Consider the following 27,824-nt stretch of genomic DNA (forward strand, 5'->3'; position numbering starts at 1 on the left):
GAAGGTAAGAGTAAATTATCCCTGTGTTTGTAAGGCCAATTACGTTTGCTGAGGCCAGATGGAAGAACTGCAGAATTGTCAGCGCCTTGCGATGTCCTGTTGTTTAAAGGTCAGTTTACAGGTTTTTCATTTCAGTGCTCTGGAATTGGCCTGTTACTTTCATTCTTATTTCTTAGGTGGAATTTATAGGATGGCAGATAAATATCATGATAGAGTCACATTGACATTTCTGTTGTTCTAGTGGTCAATGTTGTTTCTTCCTAAACAAAGTAGTATTTATTTTATACTAATGCCTTAATCAAAGGATTGTGCGTTCATGGGTCTGAAAGTCTTGGATGTCATTTATGGGATGTCAAACTGGAATGTAGATATGAGGACATTGACCATGCTTTTTCATTAACATGCCTTCAAGTAACATTACTAGCAATCCAGGTAAAGCTCTGACTGTCACAAGGGTATTTATTTCGAAACCAAATTGAGGGAAATTCTCCTAGAAATTTATTTCCAATATTCACTGTCTATTAAGTCTAGTTAGAAAGAGCAATCTAGATAAGATTACAGTCCAGTGCAGTAATCTTCCCAACTCCTTTTCCCATCTAAAATTGAGAATGTCTCCATTCAGACTGTATCTTGCAAAAAACATTTTACATCTGAGCTGGCAAGATGTTAAAGATGATTTACTTATCAACCTAGCAAATGTGTCAACAACACTTTGACTGTTGATGTTCCTACCATCAGTCAGTGTTCTCAGATAAGGCATCTTGGGGTCATTTTTCACCTGAGGTTTAAAGGCTCACATCATTGTAAAGGTATCTTTTGTTGTCCACCTTTCTAACATTCTGCATATCCGTATGCATCTTTGCTAGTCTGATGCAGAAAAGCGAATTAAGGTAGTTGAAGCATGTTCCGAGCTTGGCTGCCCAAATTTTACCCAAAGCTGAAGAGCATAAGGATATGTATATCACCTGTTTTTGCTGCACTTCATGTTTCAGAATAAAATGCAGATTAGGGATTTGGAAGGTTTTCCTCCGGTCTGCATCCGTAAACTGTTAACTGCCTTTAGACATACATGTTATTTGCACTCTTTGGACCTTCATTCAGAGTTCCAGTCCAAGGCTCTGAAGAGTGTTGTCTTGCTGCAGGACTGTGGAATGACCTCCTAGCCTATACAAGATCTTGCAAGTCAGTCAGCACTTTCAAATCCTGTCACTTTTATATTCTAGCATCTCATTCTGTTTAATTAGGATGTTTAATTCTGTTTAATTTTAATTTTGTGTATACCTGTTTTTAGTTTGTTGTTTTTTTTGTGCAGCACTTTGAGATGATGTACTATAGAAACTAAAAGTTTTTTGTCTATATCTTTGCAGACACTTAGAATCACAGCTGTCACAATAGTTTTGGGTTTTGCTGAAAATGGTCTGCTTAAAACTAAATTGTAGTTTTTCAAACATCGTCCTTTTATTGATTCTGTTACTATTTTAAATAGATTTTTATTAACCCTTTTCCAGTATTTGTTTTTGAAAGTTTTAAAATTACATAACCTTAAGTAACAGAGAAATTATATTTGTTTTTTTCCTTCAAGATTTTTTCTCCTGTTTTTTACTCTGTACCATTAGCAGGTATTTTCAGTTTTTAGGAGATAATGATGTAGCTGGCACTTGTATGAAAGGGTTTTTGAGAATTTTCCTGTTGTGCTGAGAGATCCCTTGTTAATTGCTTATTGCTTGACAAGAGTGTTGAGGTGATATGATTAGCACTTATTCTGAGGTTGTCTTTTCTTCAATTGTCTTCTTATATAAAAGGTGCATTGCTAAAGTGGTTCTCATTCAGCTAAATTACACCCTTGCTGTGAATCCTGCTACCAGTGACTATTAGAAAAGAGACTATACTGTCCTCATTCAAGTCCAAACTAAAGGCCAGTATAGGTTTCCTTTAAACTTTTACTAATGACTCACTACCAGCTTTCCAAGTAATCATCCCTTTCAGTAAACCATGTGTGCTTACCACACAATAACAAAACAAAATACATTATTTCAAGAAGTTGGATACCTTTAGTCCCTCAGGATGATGGACTGCAGTTTATCTATCCATTTTCTAACTGCTTTTTCCAATTCAGGATTGCAGGGGAGCTGGAGCCTATCCCAGCAAGCAATGGGCACAAGACAGGTGACACCCTGCACGGGCTGCCAGTCCATCACAAGGCACACACAGACAGACACACTAACACCATGGCTAGTTTTCCCAGAAGCCAAGTAACTTACAAGCATGTTTTTAGACAGTGGGGGAGCACCTGGAGGACACCCACGCAAGCCAGGGCAGAACATACAAACTCCACACAGATAGCACCCCAGGCCCCAGGTTGAACCCAGGGGTCCCAGCACTGTGAGGCAGCAGTGCTAACCACTGCACCTCACTGTAATTCATTATCAAACTAAAACACTGTTAAATGGATCAAATACGACTGCGGAATTTGTAAGGAAACACCTGATAATACACATAATTGTGTTTTGGCCTTTAAAAGACACTTTAGGGTGTAGCTGGCTAATTCATCAAATGAAAGTCATTCTTTTGCTTGAGTACCATATGCCAACGTGAAAAGAGAGACACACTGAAATCACTGAAAACTGATATTTAAAAACAATTGACAGCTTAGCATGAAAGACACCTTTATACCATGTCAAGAGAGTTGGAGGCACAATGTGACCAGAGGGGTATTTGTTACGATTACTGCAACGTTTTGATCTATAATGATACCTCTGACACCTACATTTAGCTTCAGAGCCTTAGGTCATTTTCATTTCGTTTAAACCTGCTTCTGGTTTTACTTTTTTACTGTATTTTCCTGCACTGCTGAGATTATAAAGTGCATTGCAACACAATTTGCTGTGAAAAGGGTTTTAAGAATAGTTTCATTTCACTGTGTTTCAAAGCCCTGAAATGTGGTAGCATTAGCGATTAGCTTGATGCGGCTTGTGAAAATAGTTTTTGAATATTTTCCAGATTTAAAGACAAACAGGTTAAAGAGAAATATTCAGTTTTTTAACTGTTAAACGTTCTTTAAAAATCACTAATTAGCCTACACTTCTAGTTGCACTGTTATTTTGTAGTTTTAAAGTCTTCAAGATAAAACAATCACTAAGTCTCGGTGCTATTAAAAAGATGCCAACGCTATCCCTCTTTGAGTTAAATTAGGTAAATAATTCCTGTTCTTACACGTCTTGCTACATTGACTGCTAATTAGGGTAAATTACTGCAGTCTGCTTACAAAGAAAACATTGTTTTGCTTAAAAAACATCTTATCTCCAAGTACCAGGCAGAATGAGACACTGCATTTGTTTTACCACGTCCTTCTAAGTTATTCATCCATTTGTCTTTCAAAACTTCTTTCAGTGTTTTGGTTGGACCAATGTTCGACACTCACACATTCGGGTTTTATTCAAATCGGATTGCGTTGGAATTCTTTTTAAACTTCTTCTTCAGTCAATTTTTTTTTAATGACTTTCTATGGAGAACTGTTTGGAAATGTGGAATTTTCTGCTCCATCACCAGCAGCTGTAGTCTGCTGTAGTAGTGGTCTGGTTGTTTTTGCAGGTTTTGCAGACCTGTTGGCAGGTACGGTTGACAGGCAGTAATCTGCACGCTTGCTCCCTGCCTGAGACCTCTTGCTCTTGTGTTCCAGGGAGTTTGGTCGCTGGAAGGTCAACAGCCTGGCGGTGGAGAGAAGGGACTTCCTGGGTTCCAGCTTGCCGCTCACTCCGGAATTCTTCAGCAGCATCCGGCTGTTAGGGCGGAGACCTACCCTGCAGCAGATAACGGAAAACCTCATCAAGAAGTATGGGACTCACTTCCTTCTCTCAGCAACACTTGGAGGTAATGGGAGGTTCTTGCTTTCCACATAAAGTTCGACTTTAACACAAGTTGAATTTTGTATACTTGTGTTGTCTGGGGACGGTGGCTCTGTGGCTAAGGATCTGCGCCTGTGGCTGGAAGGTTGCCGGTTTGTGTCCTGTGGCCGGCAGAGGAATCGTACTCCACTGGGGCCCCTGAGCAAGGCCCTTAACCCCAACTGCTCCAGGGGTGCCGTATAAATGGCTGACCCTGCAGTCTGACCCCCAGCTTCTCTCCCTGTCTGTGTGTCTCATGGAGAGTAAGTTGGGGTATGCGAAAAGACAAATTCCTAATACAAGTTGAATATGGCCAATAAAGTGATCTTATCTTGTTACTGGAGTAAAACCCATTCACATCACGTCCCCCCCCCCCCTTACAAAACAGGTTGTTGTATTTTACTTGTGTTTTATCCATCCATGATGGGGAGGGGGCCTGTTCTGGCATGCAGCTGGTGCAGGGCAGGGTGCATCCAGGACAGCAGGCCAGTTCATCCTGAATAGTGAGTAGTCAAACCCATGATGCCTTGTAATGTCCGCCAGATGCTCGGTTCTTGCTCTTGAGGACCAGTTCTGTCACACTGCTCCCAGATCTTCCACCGGACTGGAACTGGGGTGCGCGTAGCTCCTGCAGCAGCTTAGACCCCTCACTGAAGATGTGGAAAAGCTGTTCCCTGGTCCAGTTGCAGGAGGTGATGACAAACAGCCCATCCTGCCTCCAGCCGATGAATGCAGGGCTTTCACATACCGTATTGTTCCCTAGGCTGTGCTGTCCAGATTCATCGCAGTGTAGAGAGTTGTGGAAACGGCACAGAGGATTATAGGATGTGATTCACCATCAATCGGTGAGATCCACACCATCTGCTGTCACATTAAATCCCAATCTATCATTCAGGATCCCAACCATCCCGGACAAACTGTTCCCCCGCACTATTAAAGCAAGGTCGATTAAACTCAAGAACAGCTTCTACTGCAGTATGCAAACTCAATAGCTAACTGCAGGGCCTCAATACACATTTGCACAGTGCACTTTTTCAATGGTCTACCATGTTTTTTTTCTCACTCCTACATATTTATTGTCCCACAACATATTTATGTTCCATCTGTTATCATTTATTATGTTTGAAATGTACTGTCTACATTATGTGGTGTCGACTGTTGTACTTTGTATGTCCCGAGAGATCAGCACGACTAAGAATGCCAATGTACAGTGCCTTGCGAAAGTATTCGGCCCCCTTGAACTTTTCAACCTTTTGCCACATTTCAGGCTTCAAACATAAAGATATAATTTTTTTATTTTATGTGAAGAATCACCAACAAGTGGGACACAATTGTGAAGTGGAACGAAATCTATTGGATTTTTGAAACTTTTTTAACTAATAAAAAAATGAAAAGTGGGGCGTGCAAAATTATTCGGCCCCCTTGCGTTAATACTTTATAGAGCCACCTTTTGCTGCGATTACAGCTGCAAGTCGCTTGGGGTATGTCTCTATCAGTTTTGCACATCGAGAGACTGAAATTCTTGCCCATTCTTCCTTGCAAAACAGCTCGAGCTCAGTGAGGTTGGATGGAGAGCGTTTGTGAACAGCAGTTTTCAGCTCTTTCCACAGATTCTCGATTGGATTCAGGTCTGGACTTTGACTTGGCCATTCAAACACCTGGATACGTTTATTTGTGAACCATTCCTTTGTAGATTTTGCTGTATGTTTGGGATCATTGTCTTGTTGGAAGATAAATCTCCGTCCCAGTTTCAGGTCTTTTGCAGACTCCAACAGGTTTTCATCCAGAATGGTCCTGTATTTGGCTGCATCCATCTTCCCCTCAATTTTAACCATCTTCCCTGTCCCTGCTGAAGAAAAGCAGGCCCAAACCATGATGCTGCCACCACCATGTTTGACAGTGGGGATGGTGTGTTGAGGGTGATGAGCTGTATTGCTTTTACGCCAAACATATCGTTTTGCATTGTGGCCAAAAAGTTCGATTTTGGTTTCATCTGACCAGAGCACCTTCTTCCACATGTTTGGGGTGTCTCCCAGGTGGCTTGTGGCAAACTTTAGACGAGACTTTTTATGGATATCTTTGAGAAATGGCTTTCTTCTTGCCACTCTTCCATAAAGGCCAGATTTGTGCAGTGTAAGACTTATTGTTGTCCTATGGACAGACTCTCCCACCTCAGCTGTAGTTCTCTGCAGTTCATCCAGAGTGATCATGGGCCTCTTGGCTGCATCTCTGATCAGTCTTCTCCTTGTCTGAGCTGAAAGTTTAGAGGGACGGCCAGGTCTTGGTAGATTTGCAGTGGTCTGATACTCCTTCCATTTCAAGATGATCGCTTGCACAGTGCTCCTTGGGATGTTTGAAGCTTGGGAAATCTTTTTGTATCCAAATCCAGCTTTAAACTTCTCCACAACAGTATTACGGACCTGCCTGGTGTGTTCCTTGGTCTTCATGATGCTCTCTGCGCTTTCAACAGAACCTTGAGACTATCACAGAGCAGGTGCATTTATACAGAGACTTGATTACACACAGGTGGATTCTATTTATCACCATCAGTCATTTAGGACAACATTGGATCATTCAGAGATCCTCGCTGAACTTCTGGAGTGAGTTTGCTGCACTGAAAGTAAAGGGGCCGAATAATTTTGCACGCCCCACTTTTCATTTTTTTATTAGTTAAAAAAGTTTCAAAAATCCAATAGATTTCGTTCCACTTCACAATTGTGTCCCACTTGTTGGTGATTCTTCACATAAAATAAAAAATTTATATCTTTATGTTTGAAGCCTGAAATGTGGCAAAAGGTTGAAAAGTTCAAGGGGGCCGAATACTTTCGCAAGGCACTGTACATGTTCATATAGCGATAAACTACTCTACCCTCTACTCTTTCAAACACAAATATGCACACACTCACACCTAGGGACAGTTTTAGCAGAAGCCGATTGACCTACAGCACCAATACATGTATGTTTTTGGATTCTACACAGATAGCACCCCAAATCTTGAATTTAACCCAGGGCCACAGCACTGCGAGGTAGAAATGCTCACCACTCTTCCAACATACAGCCCACCTTTCTGTTAAGTATATGAAAAACGTCTATACAAAACCTACAGTAAGTCTGTGGTTCATTTGTGAAAACTGGTCATTTTAAATAAATGCATTATTTTTATCAGTTGATTTTTTGTTTCATTTAATTTCCATCACAAATTTTTAAGTACAAGAGGAATGCACACATGCAGCACAGGCAATATTAGAAACACTTTTGTCCTGACCGAACATGTTCAGATTTGGCATTTATACAACCTGAAAGGAGGCTCTTCAAGCTGTAACACCTTTTTGAAGCATTTTTACACAACTTGAAAATGAGGGAGGTTTGTATTGCCTTTCTTAAAGTAGAATGCAAATTTACCAATTGAACTGTGCATTACAGGTGAATATGTTTTGAAGGTTTCTTGCTGAGACAATACGTTCCCATTAAAGACAACTTCAGCATTTTAACAGAATACCATTTTACCTCCTATTTTACAGTGCATTATGGTAATATTTGAGAAAAGGATGTGTAGAAAGCACAACACTAGAATATTGAACATAATATACAGTATACATCTAAATATTTGCCCTGTGCACATTTGAATATTTATTGGAGCTACTCTGAAGACAATTGTCCAGGTGTAAAAAAGCAAACAAAGGGACAGTAAAAATTGGGTCTTAAAATTTCTGTACAGCCTCTACACCTGCTGTACAGTCTATTTCCTTTTAGGAATGTATTTGAATGACATGTTTCTAAAACATTAACCTAGTTAACAATGTGTCTAAAGCCTAGATATTGTGGTGCGCAAAGCAGAGAAAGGCTTCTGGTCCTTTTACAAATGTAATGTAGAGAGAAAAAGCAATTCAAACATTCTGAAATTCACTCACATTTAAAAGATGTATTGCTCTGATAAAGGCAGAAAAGGAGAAAAAAGCTCTTTCCTTTAAAATGATGTGCTTGTAGACTGTAAATACCTGGGAAACAAGATTTCAGCTGATAAAAACAAGCTTTCAGATTTACTTTAACAAAAAAAAAAACAAGTATGCTACCAGAGAGGGTATCTTATAACTTGTAGACAATAGCCTTGATTATGAGATCCCTTCAATATTCTTGGGGGACCTGTGATTTTACGGTCTCTTCTCTATCATATTAAGGTGTTGTGATAAGAAAAAAAGAATTCAGGCTATTTTTCAAGCAGTGATTAAATCTGTGATCGCAGATCCAGTTGCTTAGCCTCCTGAGACACCATGCAAGTAGTTTTCTCTTCTTAACTGCCACCTTTTTAGATTGAACTGGCATGTATGGTGTTGAATGGGGAACTGTGACAGCCCATATGACTGTTCCTCCCACACTGTTAGCAAGTTGTGTTTGAACTTTAAAAATAGCATGCTAGTTTGATTTTGTTCTGTTTTATTATGTTTTTTATCATCATTTGTTCCAGTGATAGAAATTCTGGTGCCTTCCTTATGTATTATAAACCTGCATTTTATACTGTAAGACAGATATACAGGTTCCACTTTCGAAATAGACTAATTATATTTATTTAGAATGTGAAATTTCAGTGTATCGCAAAGATCTAGATGTCGCACGCATTTCATATGCATTTCATTTCGGAAAAGAGATTTCTGTTGTGCTTTCATCTATACACTTCGTATTTTGTCATGATATAGCTAACCGAATTTCCTCCAGAGGGTTTCATAGTAAATTATGGTACATCTTGATCACCCAGCGATTTTGCGTTTGCAGCAGTTTTTAAAAACTTTTGTTGTGTGTTATAAAAATAAAACATCGGGTGGGGGGAATATTCAAAACGTTCAAAAAAGACCTGCATTGCTCTTTTCTTCTCTTGCTCTCTGTTGTGAAGCTGGAGTGCCTGCTGCCAGCAGCTTCTGAGAACAAGTTGTCAGATGAATTTTTCTCCCAGTCATTTCCTATTTTGCACATTTGATCTGACAAAATGCACATGGAGTTTCCTTAAAACAAAGTTGAACAATACAATGCATCTTAGTTTTACATCTGTGGAAGACTTTCAAGGCCATTAAAAAAAAAAAGAGCACAAAAGCATCTTTCGAACTTGTGCATAAAAGCTGATCTCCATTATACCTGAGAATATGCACAAGGGCTTAGTCTTCATGACTCAGTGGTTTTCTACAAGGCATTTACTTCTCTGAGGAATTAAGTTTTTTTTTAAATAACTTTTTAGTTCAGCTTGACATATAATGCAATTATGGGTGATTGCACAAACCCTCCCTGTACCCATTTACCATTATTGTGGAAAGAGATAAGATGTTTGATTTGCAAGTTTTCATTAAAAACCTGAAGGCATTGCAAAGTATTTTGTTCTTTTGGAATAGAAAAGTGATGCTGTAGTATTTTGGTGAAAAGTTTTTTCAATCAACATTTTAACCATTGCATGCATAATTTTGTTTAGTAAAGATATTTCTTAATGTATTTCTCAATATTAATTATTTTAATAGAATGAAAGCAGAGTTGTATGTATGAGGTCTTAATAAAATATTTGCAGTTTGTGTCCAGAATACTTGAGATCAAAATCGGTTCTTACAATTTTTTTCTTCTCATGATGTTGAAACATAACATTCCTAAACCTTCTGTAAAATCTCATTTCCATATAAAGTGCTTGCTCCCATTATCTCTTTAATTCCACTAAATGCATGGAATAGGTCATTCTGTTACCACTTGTTTATATGTGTGACTCTTTGGCAACAGGAAAAGAACACAAGGGTGTGAATTGGAAGATTAACAATATTTCTTCATTAAAGACCTGAAGTGGAGAAAGCAAATCATTTTTAGCTGTGAAAGTGTAATGTGATGAGATCTGTCATTTTACCCTCCCTTATTTTCTTAGAGATTTGTTGTGGTGAAAGTATACCCTTAAACATATACCAATTATTATGTTTGCTGTAGAATACAAATATTGACATTTTGTGTTAACTTTTGAATGTTTTGTTAGGGAATTTCCTCCCAGCTCTATGCACAGGCCATCTTTGTCTATGTTCCTCTGAATGATAATAGGAGATAATAAGTCCTTATCCAGTGGCTCCTTGAGGTGTCTGGACCCCATTAGTCTGCTAACACATTTCTGGGACCTTTCACTAAAGGTGTTGTTCTGGTCCAGTGCTGCCCCCCTCAGCAAGCATGCTGCCCTGGAAATGCAGAGTGCTTCTCTTGGATATTAGCAATTTTGCTGACACTCAACCTTCCCTCTAGGCAACTTACTTGACATAACATAATGCTTTTTGTAAGCAGTGTTAAAGCACTTTTGAAAACGAAAACTGGCCAAATGCATATTTTGTCTTCTATTCTTTTGCGTTGGATATTTAACACTAGGATACTCCGTTATCTATCGAAAACATCATCCACTGGTCCCACGAAACAGTCATCGTATCTGAAGCGGCATCATTCCTAAAAAAAAGATACCCATTTCACAACTTTTAATTTTAGGGTCCAGAATGTTTTATCTCCACCATCACATTTCTATACAATATCATTCCCCATCGGGATTCTCTCAAACTTTATCCCACTATCTGAATTGGTTCTTACCCTGAGTGCATTCTTTCAATAATCTTTTCACCCACTAGCTCTGTAGCATCTCTGTGGGTACCAGATTGGGATCACATTGTGCTGTTATCTCTTTGAACAATGTAGAAGAACTGTTCTTTCCTCCTATACTGGAATAGATGCTTCAAATAATACAGCGATGACTGTGTTGGTGCTATCATCAGCGTATTGCAAACCTACTGATTCACACAGTGTTCTCCCTAACAGTTCCTTTTTATAGAATTGGCCTTCAGTTGGAGCCTTTTTTCAGACACACCAATCATCTCATTGCACTGACTAATCTCCACAGCCACCATCCATAACTGATACTTTTTTTTCCTGAAACAAAAGGTCGCTGTATCGTCTGCAAATGGATAATCCCACAGCACACATATACTTGGCCCCTCTGGCTGTTTCAAGATCACCCAAAGGGCACCGTGCTTGTCCAGTAATCTCATTTAGTGCTCTGCTTGCAGAAAGTGCCCTGCTATTTACATCCGCAAAACAGGAAGGAGGCTACCTGACCATTATAGGGAATGTCAGAGCTGTGAGGGATCAAAAATCTCTCCAAGCTGATGGCTGCTTATTTTAACTCTCCAGAACATGATTACAATGATCGTTCTGCCTGCATTATTTCACAGGGATTCAAAGATTCCTATAGCAAAAATTTCCTAAATTATCCTTAAACGTTGTTCATACATTCTTCTAATCTATTTTCATATCTCCCCAGCCATTCACAGACTGCTGTCTTGCACACTTCCCTCAGAATTTATTGCCCAGATTTCCATCTCTTTAACTACCTTTTCCCTTCCCCCACCCAATCTCACATTTTCAATCTTTTTACCTTCCCGACTCCACTCCTTTTTCTTTCTGTCCTCTCCCCTACATGCCTGATGAAGGCTTCGCAGCTGAAAAGGTTTTTGGTCGTTTCCAGAGTGAAAACTGAATTAACCTCTATATGTTCCTTTGAAGCTCACGCGCTACTGCAGCTCCCTACTCTAACCTCTAGAAGAAATTGCAGGCAGCAAGTTATTTTAATTAAGAAAAGGAGTAACCAACTGTCTAATGGTGGATACTGGGATCCTTTGAAAAATTTGAGACATAATGCCAGTTCTCTGTGCCATTGTCTCTAAATCTTTTAAACAATACCATTTTTCATGTGGGTCTTAGCTCAGACCCAGTCACTGTTGTCAGGCACAGGCTTTTTTTTACGCTTAACGTATAAAGAATTTTGAGCATCTTCATCACTGCCAGAATCGTTTTTCTTTCCAGATGCAGGGTAGCTCAAAGTAGCAAAGAACAAGGATCAGGATGAAAATGACCTTATAAGAATATCCTACAAAGCTGATCATTTTCAATTTTATTTTTTTTAAGTCTTTTCAACTGCACTTTCGTGTTGAAACGGATATCAAAGACCATTTGAAGGAAGCTTGTTACTGAGTGCTCACTATGAAAATTGAGCTGCAGTTTAAATGCAGAACTATTAGAGGATTAAGAACAAGCTAATGAAACTGTGTTGAGCCACAGCAGAGCAAGAGTCTTATGCCAGAGGTAGACTATTTAAAAAGTGCCTGAACGAAGCATGGAATTCTTTCACTTAGAACATTGGGATTTATAGGAACATATTCTGTGTATAGAAACAATTTGTGTAGGAGGCAGTAATTTGTTTAAGTATAGTAGTACAAGATATGGGTATATTTCTGACTGACAACACCAACAAGGGACAAATGTGCATTAGCCTGAGTTAGTAACTGAATGGAAATGGTTCTCATTTGTCTTTTTCTGCTACTGTTAGATGAGTCAGTCTATAAATGTCATGGTCACTTTCTGATGGTTAGACTAGACTCCTTTTTCTTTAGGAGTATAATGAATAAATATGTAATAAAATTATGAATTGTTGTCTAAGCATTTTTTTCATCTCACTTCTTGGATGTTTTACGTTCACCAATTAGATATGACAATAGATATCAACCTGAACAATGCCCTCTTATACTGCAGTGTTCTAAAAAAAATCAGAATGCCGCCTTTCAAAATTAGTTTAGTACCCAATTTTGTTCAAGGTTTCCCTTTCCAACACTGATTTGTAAAGATCGCTTTCCTTCCGACATCTGTGAAGATCAAAATCCAAGGTTTCATGAATGTACTGTTTCAGTGATTTAGTGGTACTTGTCACCTCAGTTTAGCAGTATTTAGCATCTCAATAGCATGAAGAACACTGCTCTTCTGTGTGAGTCCTTGTCCTACCAACGGTCATGACAATATCAATTTAGTGGAGCTCATTGATAAGCCAAGTCCTTTTTTTGGCTGTAAACAAGCTCAAAGCTTTGGTATCAATGTATTTCAAACATTCCCCCCCCAAAAAAAAAACACCCAGAGCTGTAATTGAACAGCACTTTGCAAAACAATTTGGACCGCAGGTCGTTCTTATGCGTGTGTGCATCAACCAGCCTCAGGGCCTGCCTGATGTAACCGAGGTTGTGAGCCGACGTGGCTCGAAATGGAAATGTGGCATGAGCTTCTGTAGAGGCAGGGAATCCCGCTGTTCCACTGCACTGCAGAGTGCCTGGGATAACCCTGTCTTGCTTGCTCCTCCCAGGGGAAGAATCTCTGACCATATTTGTAAACAAGAAGAGGCTGAGTAAAGAGGGCAACGGGAAAGACGGCAGCGACAACAGTTCCATCGCCACCCTGGAGAACTTGCACCAGCTGGCGGCCTCTTATTTCATAGACAGGGAGAGTACACTGCGAAGACTGCACCACCTCCAGATAGCCACCTCAGCTATCAAGGTAATGGTTTCCTAATATGCTGCTGACTTGAATACCCACTGTAAGCATAACGTTTCATCCCCCCACTTGGTTGCATTGCAACTGCATTGCAGCCAGCTAGGTGACTCCCACACGGTCTTAAAATCTGTGCAGCGGGAGTACAGAAATGGAGATGTCCTGTAAGCAGCACCTCTGGCACAGTGGGGGATATCGTCAATTGAATATGTCTAACGCTTATTCGCTGTGAGGGATTCGGATACCTGAGTGCGAGCCGTCTCTGCAGATCCCCATTTGGGGACGGGGTATTTGGGGTTCCGCTTGCCGCTGGACGGTAAAGGTCAGCGTATCCGTGTGGCTTTGAAATGAAAAACCCTAGAGGGAAAATTGAGAAATCAATCATGTGTTCCGAAGCAATCCGGTATGGAGCAAAAAAAAAAATTGAATTCACAAAACTTAAGCCTCTGCCTCAGATCCCAAGTCATGCTGTGCCCTGGGCAAATCTGCGGTTGCATCTGTTATATGGACATTTGGTATGGTCTGCCCCCTGCATGTTAACTGAATCAAACAGCTTGAGTGTCCTATAAGCTGGTTCATCCACAGCAGGGATATACAACACTGCCCATTTGCAGTTAATATCTCATAGAACACTGGAAAAACCAGCCGTGTCATAAAACTCTTTGGGTTGTGGAAGTCTATTAAGTACCCTTGGTGAAGCGGGTTGCTATACTGTCACTTTGCTAGATAAGAGATTAGCACTCCTCTGCTCTACTCCTAAGACTATACTTTGGATCCCTCTACAACTCAAAGTTAAAGACTTGGAAGAGACAAAATCAGCATTAACTAAAGTCTCTCTAAATGTTAAAAGCATTAAACTTCCTGCATCCCTCTGATCACTTCCTGTCCCACTGCAAAGAGTGAACTGCACCTTCTTCAGTGTAGCCACAATAGTGAGAGGACAAATCTTGAATAATTGGTCTAGTTTGCAGACCTTTTCCTTGCGTCTCTAATAATGTAGCACCTATGATTAAATGCCAAGTTGTTCTCTTATTCCTGTAAGCTTTTCTAACCCGCAGTTTCTTTTTTAATTTGATTTGTCTTGTTTGGCCTGGGGAGTGTGGTTTACCCAGGAACTGCTGTTGGAGTTTGTTAAATAAGAAATGCTTCTTAATCAGAGAAGTGAAATTGTTTAGAACGATTCATTTTCCTTCAGAGTGATTTTGATCCCTTTTAAAAATAATCAGCCCATTTACGGTTTTACTGTGCAAATATTCATATTTAGTACAGTAAGTTTGATTTTCATAGTGTTCTTTTCTTTTTTTTGATAACATTTAACTTTTGAGGTTTTTCATCATCTCTGCAACAGGGACGGCTGATTTCAATCCACAAAGGCCTAAAGGTCTTTTTGGCATGCTTTCTACCTGTTATTTTAATTACTTAAATTAATTATTTGCATAATTTCCTGGAGGACTGGAGCTGTCAGTCCCCATTTCTAGACTGTTGGTTTGTCGGTGCTGCTTGCTTCGTTTTCAATGCAAATGAAGATTGTTTTGTCATTACTAAGCAGAACAAGTTGATTTCTTAGACTGGTTGATGCTTTGTAAATTACTTTACAGTAATCAGGGTAGGACAGTAGCTTAAAGGATCACCTTTTCTTATGAGTAATATTAGGAAGAGGGGGAAGAGTGTTCTCCTCAGTTTCAGAAGTAATTGGTATGCTCAATTCTGCTTAAACTTTGAAAACAAACACTGTCTATCAATACAGAAGGGTTTTTATGCAGCTGAGCACAGATGGCAGATGTAGCAACTGCTTCTGTACAAATACAGAATAGATAATTCACTTGAGATAACTCCAGCTACTGAGGGAACTCACATCACCTTGAGAAATTTCATCATCTCCAGCTGGTATCAGATGTGTTTAAAAAGAAGAAGCATGCACTTATATACATGCAATGATATGCTTAAAGATTTTAAAAAAGCAAAGTTGAAATTTGGTGGCAGGATGTTAAAATATTCATGTCGCAGTAGTTAATGGCTGAGTGTTCCTCAGATCTTTATTGAGATGCTAGATTTTATTGTGATTCGTAAGTTGCTAAATTGAAGCTTTGGCCAATAGACACATCTGTTTTTTTTTCCATTTTTAAACTAGCTTAGTTTTTTCCAATTTTCATGGTGGAAACTTCATGTGTCTGTCTTTGTTGTGTTTGTTGACGGCAAGACTTCATGAAGATATTTAAATTGAACAAACTCTCTGTAACGTGCTATAAATGACAATGGCTTAGTCCTCGATGTCTGATTTTCAGAATGGCATGCAGTGTAGAGGAGAAGCACAAATTTGCCTCTCTGGTAAGAAGTAAAATCGAAGAATCTTAACACAAATAAATAGATGGTCGTCTTTGTGTTTTCTGTTGCAGCTTTGTATGTTTTTCATCCCCGCCTCTGAAACAGTTGCTGTCTTCATTTTAAACCTTGTCCCCATAATGCTGTGCTTTTGCTTCTTATTAGTGTAATTACAATTGTGGCATATAAAAGTGTAACCTGTCCCTAAGGTCTTCCTGCAATAACTTTGCAATTAAAATTCATCATGATAGCAATTGCCTTTTGGCTTCAGAGGGACTTGGTTACAACGGGTTATTTATGGAAAATTGGAGTTGAATAATGAGACCCTTATTCATCTCTCCTTACTGTGTAGCCTCTGGCAAGACTGGTGTTCGACAAATTAATTAACTCATTATCAGATGAAAACCCCATCCGTTATCATCAGTTATATTTGGGTTTGTGAGTACCTTCATAACACTTTAAGTGAAAAGGTGCATGCAGAATACGAGCGTACAGGCAAATGTTTCTCTGGTGATGTGGTAGTTATGATGAGAAATTCCTTTTTTTCCTTGCAACACCAAAGGAAGAAACAACAGTGATTTGACATTTGTGCCATTTTATATCAATTGACTGTAGTACAAAAATGTTTGATTTGTCTGCTTTTTTTAAATATTGCCATGATCCTCTTTGGGGGAGAGCCTGATCAGATACCTTTCAGTTTCAAGCTGCTGCAGTTACAGGAGAATGGTTTTAATGGCAGAAAAGCAACACTTACCTGATTTTTTTACGGGGTGTCTTGGTTCAAGCTAGGAACATCTGTTTCTCTGTTCAGTGTGCTGTAAAACTTGGAGAAAACTGAACTTTGTCTAATACTTTGCAAAATACTTTGCCTCTTTTGACTTCCAGAAGAAGGCTTATAGTTTTATTTGAATTGCGACCAGTATTGGCCTGGTATTTGGTACCTTTTGCCTAGCTTGTTCTGTCTATAGTTTATAGGAATAAGACCACCCTTGATGCATTGCAGTCAGTGGTAGTGCTGGCTGTGGATGAAAATAAAGAAATGAGGAAAGGACACCGTTTGAACATGGTAGTATGTTTTTTTTTTCTTACTGCACTGAATATATCACAGAATGGGGTCAAACACTTTCAACAAGGACTGATGTCTTCTGTGGTGCACTTCTCTGTGGAAAAATGGTCTGTGATGAGCACTATCACATTTGCTGAAACAAAGCCCCAGTGTAAAGCTACTGCTTAGGGAATGCTCTGTAAATTTGTTACTTATCATTGAAGGTAGACTATTTTATCTTATTTTTCAGGCACCAAGAACAGCACATTACATGGTGGTCTCACGAGGGTTTTCTCTGCTGATGTCTAATGCATGGAACAGCACTAGAGCTATTAACTCCCTCATGTTTGAGTCTGTAAATGCTCTAATAAATTGAAATGAATTTTCATCAGCCAGATGAACAATTGACTGCATTGACTTTGCCGATCTGCAATTGCCAAACATAAAAGCAGAGAAATTCTGTTTTGAGTCCTTGTTAATACTGTATACTGTACAGTGTGTGCTTGGCTTTTATCTGTTGGCTTTTTCTGTTTGCTAATATTTATATTAAAAGGAACTGTTTTCCTTCAATGCAATGCATCGACAGAGGAATCAGTCAAAAATTAGAATTTGAGAACCTCCGAAGTTAAACGTCAAAGCCTCTACCATGGTTAAATGTCTTTAGATGTGAACAAGCCCTGCTCTTAAATTAAATTAATCTCTGCAGTTTTGGCTGTATAGACCCAAGACCTCTGGGCAGTAATGTGATTAAAATTACATCTAATAATAGAGATCCTTGTCCCAGTGAGTCCCAACTGCAATTTCTTCATAATTCTAATCCATCACCTCAACAATTGCATTTCATTTTAGCTTGGGGCTCTGAGACTTCAGGTTATTTATGGAAAGTTGGTCAAGAGTTGCAAACTGCTGATGCCTCATTCAGTACTTCAAAGTAAGTCTAGTCCTGTAGATTAATTAACTCATTATCACACTTGGATCTACACTAATTGCCAGTTCTCAGTATGTAAGTGAGCCTGAATTGAATTTCGGGTGGTATTTGCAAAAGAGGAGGTTAGTAGCACTAGATAGTGGTTTTTAACATTTGTGGCAAAAGCTGTCACATCCTACGATGCACATCACTGTGGGAAACAATCTGAAGTGCATTATGCTGCATGCTCTGCACAAATTAATTTGGTTTTGTACCGTGATAATGTTAACCGATCTTACTTTTGTCATCAGTGGTAGCATGACTATTTTTAAAATGGTAAAATAGGAGATCGTGATAAATAGGATATATGAAGATTATCCTCTTGCTTTCCATTAACATCACTGCAGCATACATTCGTCTGCGGAGCTCAACCAAATGTTGAACCCTGTGCTCCAAAGATAATATAAGAAGGGGAATCGGGCCACTGTACCACCTATAGCCATCATTTCTTTTCAGAATTGTAATCATTAAAATAATGAAGCTGCTTAGCTGGAGGAGAAGGTGATGACGGGGATAAAGATGCAAATGCTTGCTTGCTCAAAGTAATTAACAAGCTGGTGATTATCTTTGAGAAGGGAAACGGAGGTCGAGGATCAGCACAGAGCACAATTTTTACTTGTTAAGAGTGCTGGTCTTTAGGATATATGCATATAAACACTATCTCCTCTGAATGCTATACCGCCTGTATTCAAAATTGATGGTAGTCTTGAGTCAGCACCCATTTCCAAAGTGAACTTTGGCAGGGATACAGATACTATTTTCCTCTATCCTTTTTAATAAAGCCAGTGCCACATTGAGGCATTCTTTTTTTTTTTTTGCTGCTTGATTAAATCAACTCTGGTGCTTTCCATTCTTGGAATGTGTAAATTGTATTTAAGTGTTTAAAGAAATTTCAGTGCTTCACTTCTCGTAGTTCTAGTAGTTTTAACATTGTGGGGGTTTTGTGATCTAACATTGAATTATAGAAGCTGTGTTTGGCATTATTCTATGGCTGTTTTTTTATCAGTTTCTAATATTAAGCAGTTACTCTCTCTTGGTATTGAAGAGACATGTGCCTTTGCGTAACATTAAAGACACAATGAGGAAAAATCAATGAAGATAATAGAACATAACTCTGATTCACGTATTGCAAAGTGGTTAATGCTTTTATCCAAGGCAATGTGCAAGGGTTTTAAACTACGAACATGGCAAACATATTCCATATATATAGACACATTATAAAGTCAGAGAAATGTGAGAAATTATGCAAGAAGAAGTTCCATAAATCAAGTCCAGGGATATAACTTAGCATATCTACATAGTAGGAGGGACTGACATCAAATGTATTGTTAGTTGTGGGCCAGTACAATAACAAGTCAGAGTGTGCATCTGATAATGTGAAGCAGTGCTTCAGGCCTAGAGTGTGACTGGAGGCTTCTTCTAACCAAGTGTAGGAAAAGACTGGATGGAGGAGTAAGGAGTAAGGAAGAGGGGTGGATCACTGGAAAAAAGATTTAATCGCCGACTCTACAGGGCAGGATGAGGGTGGGAGACTGGAGGAGTCAGTATCCTTAAATATTAACTGGTTACAGGCTTGTTTATATAATGTGAATATTGTGTAATCACTTTAAACTTGTTAGACTTTTTCTGAGGCTTGTTCTGATTTATGGGATGAGTGGGCGGCTTCATTTTCTTAAATGAAAATGCCTTTAGAAAAGTGCCTTGAAACCTTGCAATTTTCATGCATCAGTGATGTACAAAACAGTTCTATACCTAATTTTGTGCTTAACGTGAAGAAAAATCATTCAGCCCCCTGTCATGCTTTACAACACAATTGTCACAGTTTTGCAACCTGTTAAAAGTAAGAGTGCTGTGTACCACCTATTTAAGGTAATGGTGGAGAAAAACACTTTTAATGTGCAAAAGATTAATGAATTGACCAGATTTCTACATCATGCATTGAGTGTTTGTGATCCCCTCCTCACAATCTTAACCACATTGCAAGCTTTAAAATGTAGCAGCCACTATGGGGTTCTCCTCCTTATTAAAAGCTCAACGGCTGTAGTTTGTGTTGCTCGGACACTTTGACGGTATCTATTATTTTGCCTACCCATGAATAAAGTCGATCCATCGAAGCATATCAGTAGTGGAAATAACATGGTATTCGCTGAAAGGCTGTAGGATCTCTCTGTCTTTATGCAGGGAATAAGACTGACAGCCAGAAAGATTTCTAGTGCAATCTTTTTTCTGCTTTAACGACAGGATTCCATCCACTCACTAATCCCAAAAGTGAACAGTCAACATTTTTCAAATGTTTCCGCTCTTAATTTAAAAATATTTTGACTTATGCTCAGAGCTTAGAATTTTTTTCTAGAAGCTTAACTTCTTGGTGAACAGGGTTCTAGTGCTTTTGTTATATTGATAGGTATCTCAATGTTTTGGGTCTTTATCAACATGGTTCCAGTACAGAAGAATAAGCAATAAAATGTTTTTTTTTTCTGTCACACCACCATATGTGATCAAATGGTTGTTAGGGATGTCGTTGCATTTCATGTTGCCTGTTTTCCTGAAAATGGAGACCCTCCTGTCCACAGTTAACACAAATGATTAACATTGTCCAGTAAAACAAGTAGTTAGTGTTCAGTTACTCCTGAGGTTTTTTTTTCTGAAGTACTTCTTCATACCTGACTGGAAATTAATATCTCAAGCTTATTTTAGATTAAAACAGAACATTCAAAATAATAATTAGTTCCATGAGTGTCATTAAGGTTATTTTTTCTGTTGGGTGAACTGTAAGTTGATAGTCAAGCATTCCACATCTGTCCGATTTAATGATTGCAAGTGAAATATCACAGTTTTAAGAATAATTTGTCGACGGCACCTTGAAGTTTTTTTGTGTTCTTGTTTCCTAGGTAACAGAAACCAGGACTGGCCCTCTTGGATGCAGTAACTACGACAACCTTGACTCTGTCAGTTCTGTTCTAGTGCAAAGCCCTGAAAACAAAATCCATTTACAAGGTAATGTGGCCAAGGGGGGACACATTAGCGAGAGGTCGGTCTCATCTGTAGCCTAAACTAATCGGTTCTTGCGTACACTACCACAAAGAAGAGGAAGTATTACTTAGTGCTAGCTGAATTGCTGAATTGTGATAGAGCCGTTTATTTTCCATGTTCCATGTTTACTGAATTGGATAAGACTGTTATTACTTTCCACTAGTTGCGTCGCTCCACATTTAGAAATTGAACAACGTTAAAATTCATTAACATCCTTCCAAGCCATTTTTGAAGAACTCATCCAAATTCATATTTGTCTTGAGCAGAGAAAATAAACATTCCTTAAGGCATAGACAATATTGAGCCAAAGACGTGACTGTTGCTTAAAAAGCATTTTGATCTGTGTGCACAAAATAAGCTTTTATTTATCAGTTCATACACAAATTCAGTCAATAAAGGTAAGTCTGTAGTGTAACTGAGACCTCAGGGGCTAATCCCATCCTACAAGTATTCATTCATTTTCCATGCATTCATTCATTATCTAAAAGCCAGTTCTCCAGATTATAGCAACCTAGTGCCTATTCCAGAAGTCTAAGGCACAAGAAGGGGGCTGGTTGTATACTGGTTGCTCTCATTCTGCATTGTCTATCACAGGGAGCCAGAAAGACAATTGAGCATATCCAATTATACCCCACCAGCATGTCTGTGGAAAGTATAATACCCACGAAATCTCTGGGAGAACATGAGAACTCCAACCAGAGAGCACCCCAGGCTAAAGTCAAAACCGGGACCCAAGAGCTGTGCATCAGCAGCTCTGACTGCCAAGCTACTATGTCACCCCCACAAGTGATATCCAATTCTGGATGCACGATTACTGTCTATCTTTAGAAGAACACTTTTTCCCCTGTTTGAAATCTGTCATGATTTAGATGTGACTTCTATTTACTGGCATGAAATGGCAAGACGGATGCTTTTTGAATCTACCATAATTGTGTCCTCCTTTCCTAACTTAATGGCATTGCATTCAGAGGCTTAAGAGAGCCGCTTAAATGAACAAATTAAAATTAAGATATTATCATAACACAATTAAGATAAAGTGGGAAATTTTAATTATTGATAGTCTGAAGCTAGACCCCTAACTGTCTTTTAATTAACACATGGATCAAAACAAATCATGTCTTTGCATATGAAGGTAGTAAATTATTAAAGGAATATGTTGATATATTTAATTTCTGTGATGTCTTAATTAGGACTAAACCAACACTAGTTCACAGTTTCATATTATGTAATTCAATATCAATTGCTGCACAGTAATGATACAATTGCACGTCATTTACAGAATGTGATTAAGTATAGAAGATATTGCCACCAGCAGGTGCTCAATATTTCTGTATTAAGCCGAGACCTTAATGTGGCCATTAGTATCAGCGTACCAGATGTATCAAAACACTCAGGTAATACCATTTTCAAGAATCTCGGATCACACAAATGCTGTGTTAAACTGTGAGCTTGCAATTGAAGATAGCCATCCATCCAGTGAACACGGGTGAGCTAATGAGGTCTTTCCATCAGTGGAAAATTGGAAATAAACAGTGAAAAAAACAATATTACCTGGGAGTATTAAACTGGTAGTTTAAAGAGATACATAAATGACAGATCACAGGATAAGAAGCATTTCTTCTTAATTAGCATCAAAGTTTTATGCATTCAGTTTTTTAAAAGCAGTTTGTATGTTTTTTTTTAAATTCTACGGTACAATGGGAGTTGTTGAAAGCTAGCTTGCCCAATACAGTGTTGAATGGATTTGTACCTTTTTTTTGGCATTTTACTTTTACGTGTAGTGTTTTCCAAAATATGAAAAAGGAGGAAGTGCGTGGGTGGATATCCTCTAGTTCACTTTAGAACCTCACTTGATTAGAACAGTGGCATCTCAAACCCAGCCCATTTTGGAGCATTGCCCGCGACCCACCACATCAGCTCCACTGAATGCAGCAAAGCTGTTCTCGAATTAAGAAGCATCCCTTGCTGTCCCACTGTGATCAAAAAGGTAATCTTGTATTCCAGCTCCACACCACCCACCACAGCTCCCTATTGAGAGACGAAACAGATGTTTCAAAAAGAAGCCATTTAATTTACTTACGGGAAACTCAAGATGTCCTTGGTTTCACAAAGATAAAAAAAACATGGGAAGAGAGGAAATCCAGCCCTCTGATTAAAACATGAGAGGGAAACATGGCTTTTGATGAAGGCAACAGAAGAGTACAAGGCTGTAAACTGCAATGGAAGTAATGTCACTGTACCGCACACGCCTTTCATTAAAAATGTGTCAGTAACAAAACTACTGAGATGTAAAGGATGCCTCCCAACAAGCCATGAAATTAGGCCAGCATAATTGGTTGGGATAAAAAAGAACTAGCCTTTCAGCAGCAAAAAATATCAACAAAATCTGCATTTTAGAAAAGGCTGCTGTTAAAAAACTAGTTCAATTTTAAAATTGTAGCGCAACCCTCATCCCAAAATTCCATCCAAAATTCCATTCCATTCCTAAACAGTGAATACAAACCAGCACTTTGACAGCATATTGGGAGACATGATTGCATGTTAATAAATGGAGTAACTCTATAGGAAAATTGTATGTTTTTGACGTTAATTTTTTTACTACGGCAAAGAGATGTGGGCGATTAGCAAATACTAAAAAAAACTTGTACAATGGTACACTGTACACAAATGGTACACATCTATTTAAGAACAACGTAAAGACTTTAAATTAGATTACATTTGGCCCATCAAGCCCAGTTGATGATGTTTGGTAGTTAGTAGCTAATGTATCCAAGGATTTCTTCTAGCTGTTTCTGGACAGTTCTGGACAGAAAGTTCTATATGTGTGTGTATCTGTGTTTTATTTAGCTCATGCATGGTTGTCACAATCATAATATCCTTGAAGTTAAAACAGCAAATTAAATGTGGCATGTAAAAGACAAACTATTTTGTTTTTATTTCTTATTTAGTTGCTAGGATATTTCCTCTGAAATGTGATTCACTTAGGCTAAACAGACCAACATACTGGCTTAGACTCTATACATTTCCTACAGAGATCAGTTTGAAACTAATACAGTTCCACATGCTATCCATCTAGTCTGATGGGGGGACGTTATTGTAATTGTAATATTATGATATTTTTGTAATTCTGTAATTTTGTAATTGTAAGTTCCTGTGGATGTTTTTTCTTACCATACGCGTTTAGCTAATTTAAGCTTTTGGTGACTCATTTTGTTAACCATCTGCACAGTTATCAGATACATTGTTAAAGCAAAGTGCGGCGCATAGCATCTGATACAAGAAAAAGGGGTTAAAAGGTTTCCCTCTATGAATCATTTTTTTAAAAGTCTCCTCAGAATTTCAAAAAAAGGCAATTTTTTGCTGCAGTTTAAGAGCCTCTTATTACTACTTTTCGGGAAACAGTGTGCCTCTGGCAAAACATAAAAAAGGTTTTGATACCAAGATCATACCGTTCAGGCTTCCTTTCATAAAGACAGAGGCATTCTGAAAAACAGAAGGTCACTCACTATCTGTCAAATCAGTTATTCACAAGATTTCCTTTTAATATTACTCTATACCCTATGACAGTTTGAAAAGAAAAAGAGTACCTTTAATCTCTTACTAAATCATTGACAAGCAGTTTACTGTACATCTTCTGCAATTACTGAAGAGGGAACAGTGCAGCTCAAGGTATGTGAAATTATCTTTTGAAGGTTTGCAGCTACCACACCAGGGTGCAACTAAGCCAACTCTTCTGTCTCATATCAGCATTTTATCTGCAGTAAAGCCGAATTGGTCCGGCATTCTGTTGTGCTCTGTATTCAGGTACTGTGTAGTAAGATAAAATGTGGGAAAGAGGTCACCTTGCACCATAGTTTGCTTAAACCAACTATCCTGGGAGCATCTCACACTTGGGCTCCACTCTCCTTAATGAGCAGCACACGGTCGAGGGCTTTTTTTAACAGAAAAAATGCATCTGCCCGTTTTATTAAGAATCACCCCTGCTGTTCATCAGTCTCACCCAGCACTGAGGTGAGCACACACTGTACATAATAAAGACGTGAAAGTACAGTCATAGCAGTAGACCTGTAACAGTCTGACAAAGCATGTCAGTTATCTTTAAAGGGACTTTAGTGTTTAACCTTACATACAGGTCTGCAGGTCTAAAGCTTTCTAGTCAGGTCAATTAAAGTGTTATTCGATTGTTTTTGTTTTTTTTAGCTTCCTTCAGCACATTTTTGGGTAATACAGGAGTACCTTCTCTGCCTCTTAAAGAAAATGAAGATAAAAAATGGTAAAACCATATCATGAATACAAATGCAAATCACTGTTATAATTTTTAAGTTGATATTTCATTATCTGATCTCAACATTTCCTATTAATCTGCCTACTCGACCATAAAGCATGGTGCTTTGCCATGTTAAGGACATAAAATGCTTACACTTTCATCTTTTTCTGTACAGTCTGAAATGGAAACCTTTGGGTTAAAATCTCTAACGCAGAGTAACTGGTAAAGGTCATAAGCAATGTCTGAGATAAAAGCAATAAGAAAACAAATATTTGAACACGAATAATAAAAACTTGGATAAAGGTTTACAAACTGTCTCTTTATTTCAGTAAATGTGGTTTTACATTTTTGGCAGCAGTGAATAAGTCTGCCTCTAGTTTATAACATATTGGCTTAGTCTGATCTCTGGACGCAGTGCAACCAGCAATCTGTTCAGATAAATGGAAATAAAATATCTCGTAGGATGTTGCCACCTCCCATTTAGTGTGAATAGATCTGAGAATAAATCCCAACTGCCAAACCCTGGGAGAAGTTGGTCCTGCCATTTTGTTTTATAATCTAGAATACAGTTCACAATCTTAAAATGTCATCAGGGAATACAAGAAAAATGTTCTTTATCATCGACTGTGTTGTACCAGTCTTCCCTGAGGTATCCTCTCAGTTCTCCAGCGTGATGCTTGGAGAAAGTGATAGCAGATTTGAAATGAAAATGAAATCTGCGGTTTTAATCAAGATTCGCTTTTTTCCCCCCTCCTCTCTTACTGCTTGGCTGCTCATCAGGCCCAGTTGACACGCCTCAGATCTTCACTTCGCATAATTAGGATGCAGAGAAGGAGTTCCTATGGCTGCTCCCATCACACTTGCTTAGCAGCCCCTGGAATATCTAATGGAAATTGGCAAAGTCTGCTTGCAGCTGCCAGAGAAGATTCCCTACCTATCACCTTTACTCAAGTTGATCTGCTGCCACTATAAGCTTGCAGCCCTTCGCACTAATTGATCCAGGAGTGAGATAGCAAGGTTGGCACATCAAGGGAGGCTAGCCATTCTCGTGATCCCAAAATGTGACCATATTGGCCTGACAGAGACGAGTGGATATTGTAGTTTAGTTGGCATTTTTATTAGAGGTACAAATCAGCAACTGTAATTTCTGACCTTTAACTGCTTGAGTTAGAATCCTCATCAGTCAGCGAGGGACAAAATTGATTTGAATTGGGTTGGCGCCTGTGTTTTACCGTTTCAACAGTTAACATTTTGCAGGACTGCATCGCGCACGATTTTGTTGCCTTCCACCGTACATCAGTTTCCTACATATACATCATAATTAGATAATTCAATATTCAGATTTAAAAAGCAGGTTTACCATAGAGTTGTCACTGCTCTAAAATTATTACTAATGACTTCTTGCTTTATCGTTTCCTTTGGCTTCAGATAATGTCCAGTGGCATTATAAAATCCGAGGGTTGAGGTCTTTTTACAAGGATTTATTAAAGCCCTTAATGGTTTTGAGTTTGCACAGATTCCCTTTCATCAGAATTAATTATCACCATGTCATGACCTTTAGAATGTTCCCCCTCCCATGATGTCAACCAGAAGAAGACCTACTCATAGCCCTTTATGTTACCCAAGCCTCTTGACAAGTCAATATGGTACAAACAGAACAAACCTACTGATTGCACAATATAAGATTGCACCCAGCCAGAACTTTTTGGTTTTCTCGATTCTTGCTCTTTAGGTCAAACCATGCTGTGCATGAACAGAAAGATTTTAGCGGACAGTCCCATTACAAGCCTTTTGCTCTGTTTTATTGCTTTCTATTTCTCGATGATATATTCATTACGAATCCTACAGAAAAGTCTCAGCTGTTCGCCTGGAGCACGAATTGGTCTGCTGTCTGTAGTAGCCTAAATTCTTAATGTGATTTTTGTAAGTCCTTAGGCTCTCATTTAATCATACTAACACTGTGTAACTGAGTCTGTTATACCAGCTTCCAGTCTCCTCACGAGCAGGCAATTGGAGTGTTGTCCTAGCTGGCCCTTTCAGACCTCCACAAGTTAGTCAGCAGCTCATCAGTATTCTAATCTCATGATTCTTATTCTCAGTACATCATGCCAGTATACTTTTTTTCCATCTCCTGCAAAATCCTGATCAAAATCAGCAACTTTATTTTTTTCTGTGTTGGATTGGAATTGGAGTATGACTGATATATCCGTCAGCTGATCACTATATGGTTTTGCATTGCAGTCTGTGTGATCTTTCTCTGCCACTGTGCTTGAGTTAGAAAAACAGGGTAATGTCTGCAATAGTTAAGGAGTTGCTGAAATATTGAAATATGTAGTTGTCTGGGGAAAGCAATGATAGTGGAGAAGCTGCTTACACATTCATGAATGAGAGTGAAAATGCATAGAATGTATTCTTTCAGATCTGTGTTTGTAGTTTTACAAGCTTTTTCTTGTTGAACCTCATTGAGTACTTTTGAGGTAGTTACTACAGAGTCTATGCAGTATAACAGCAAGATCACAGCAGGCACCCACCACTGTTCTAAAGAGTGTTGTTGAAGTAGAATTTTTTCAACTTTTTTTTATTTCTAAAAGCCAAAAATGTGATGTACAATTGAGGGTAAATCTTGGAGGGAAAAGAAAAGTGCCACATTAACCGTGAATCAGACTGATTTTAGTATCTCAAAGAATTAATAGCTGTAGAAGAGAAAAGCTTTTAAAAAATTGTTCTATTCAAACACAAGATAGAAAACTGTCTCAGATTACTCTCGCAGCAGGTTCCAAAGGAAGTACTGCTGTGAGATGCAAGAACAACTGCACTATAATTTGGGAAAATAAAGCAAAGATATTGAAATACAGGCATTTTAGCACTAGGCTTTATTTAATAACGTCTCATTTGACCAACTACACCACAAGAGTTCTTAGTTGGAAATCTTCAGTTTTAATT

General features: G+C 38.6%; 1 protein-coding gene across 2 annotated transcripts in view; it reads left to right on the plus strand.

Annotated features, from left to right (window-relative positions):
• LOC102688594 (BMP/retinoic acid-inducible neural-specific protein 3-like) overlaps positions 1-27,824 on the plus strand; it is a 49,618-nt gene that overhangs the window by 16,620 nt on the left and 5,174 nt on the right. For both annotated transcript variants that reach the window (XM_015355113.2, XM_006634633.3), the window contains exons 3-5: positions 3,680-3,870; positions 13,063-13,253; positions 20,473-20,578. In XM_015355113.2, the coding sequence (XP_015210599.1) occupies positions 3,680-3,870; positions 13,063-13,253; positions 20,473-20,578 (488 nt within the window). The remainder of the gene's footprint in view (positions 1-3,679; positions 3,871-13,062; positions 13,254-20,472; positions 20,579-27,824) is intronic.

This window comes from Lepisosteus oculatus, chromosome 9, assembly GCF_040954835.1.
Source record: "Lepisosteus oculatus isolate fLepOcu1 chromosome 9, fLepOcu1.hap2, whole genome shotgun sequence".
Taxonomy (NCBI): domain Eukaryota; kingdom Metazoa; phylum Chordata; class Actinopteri; order Semionotiformes; family Lepisosteidae; genus Lepisosteus; species Lepisosteus oculatus.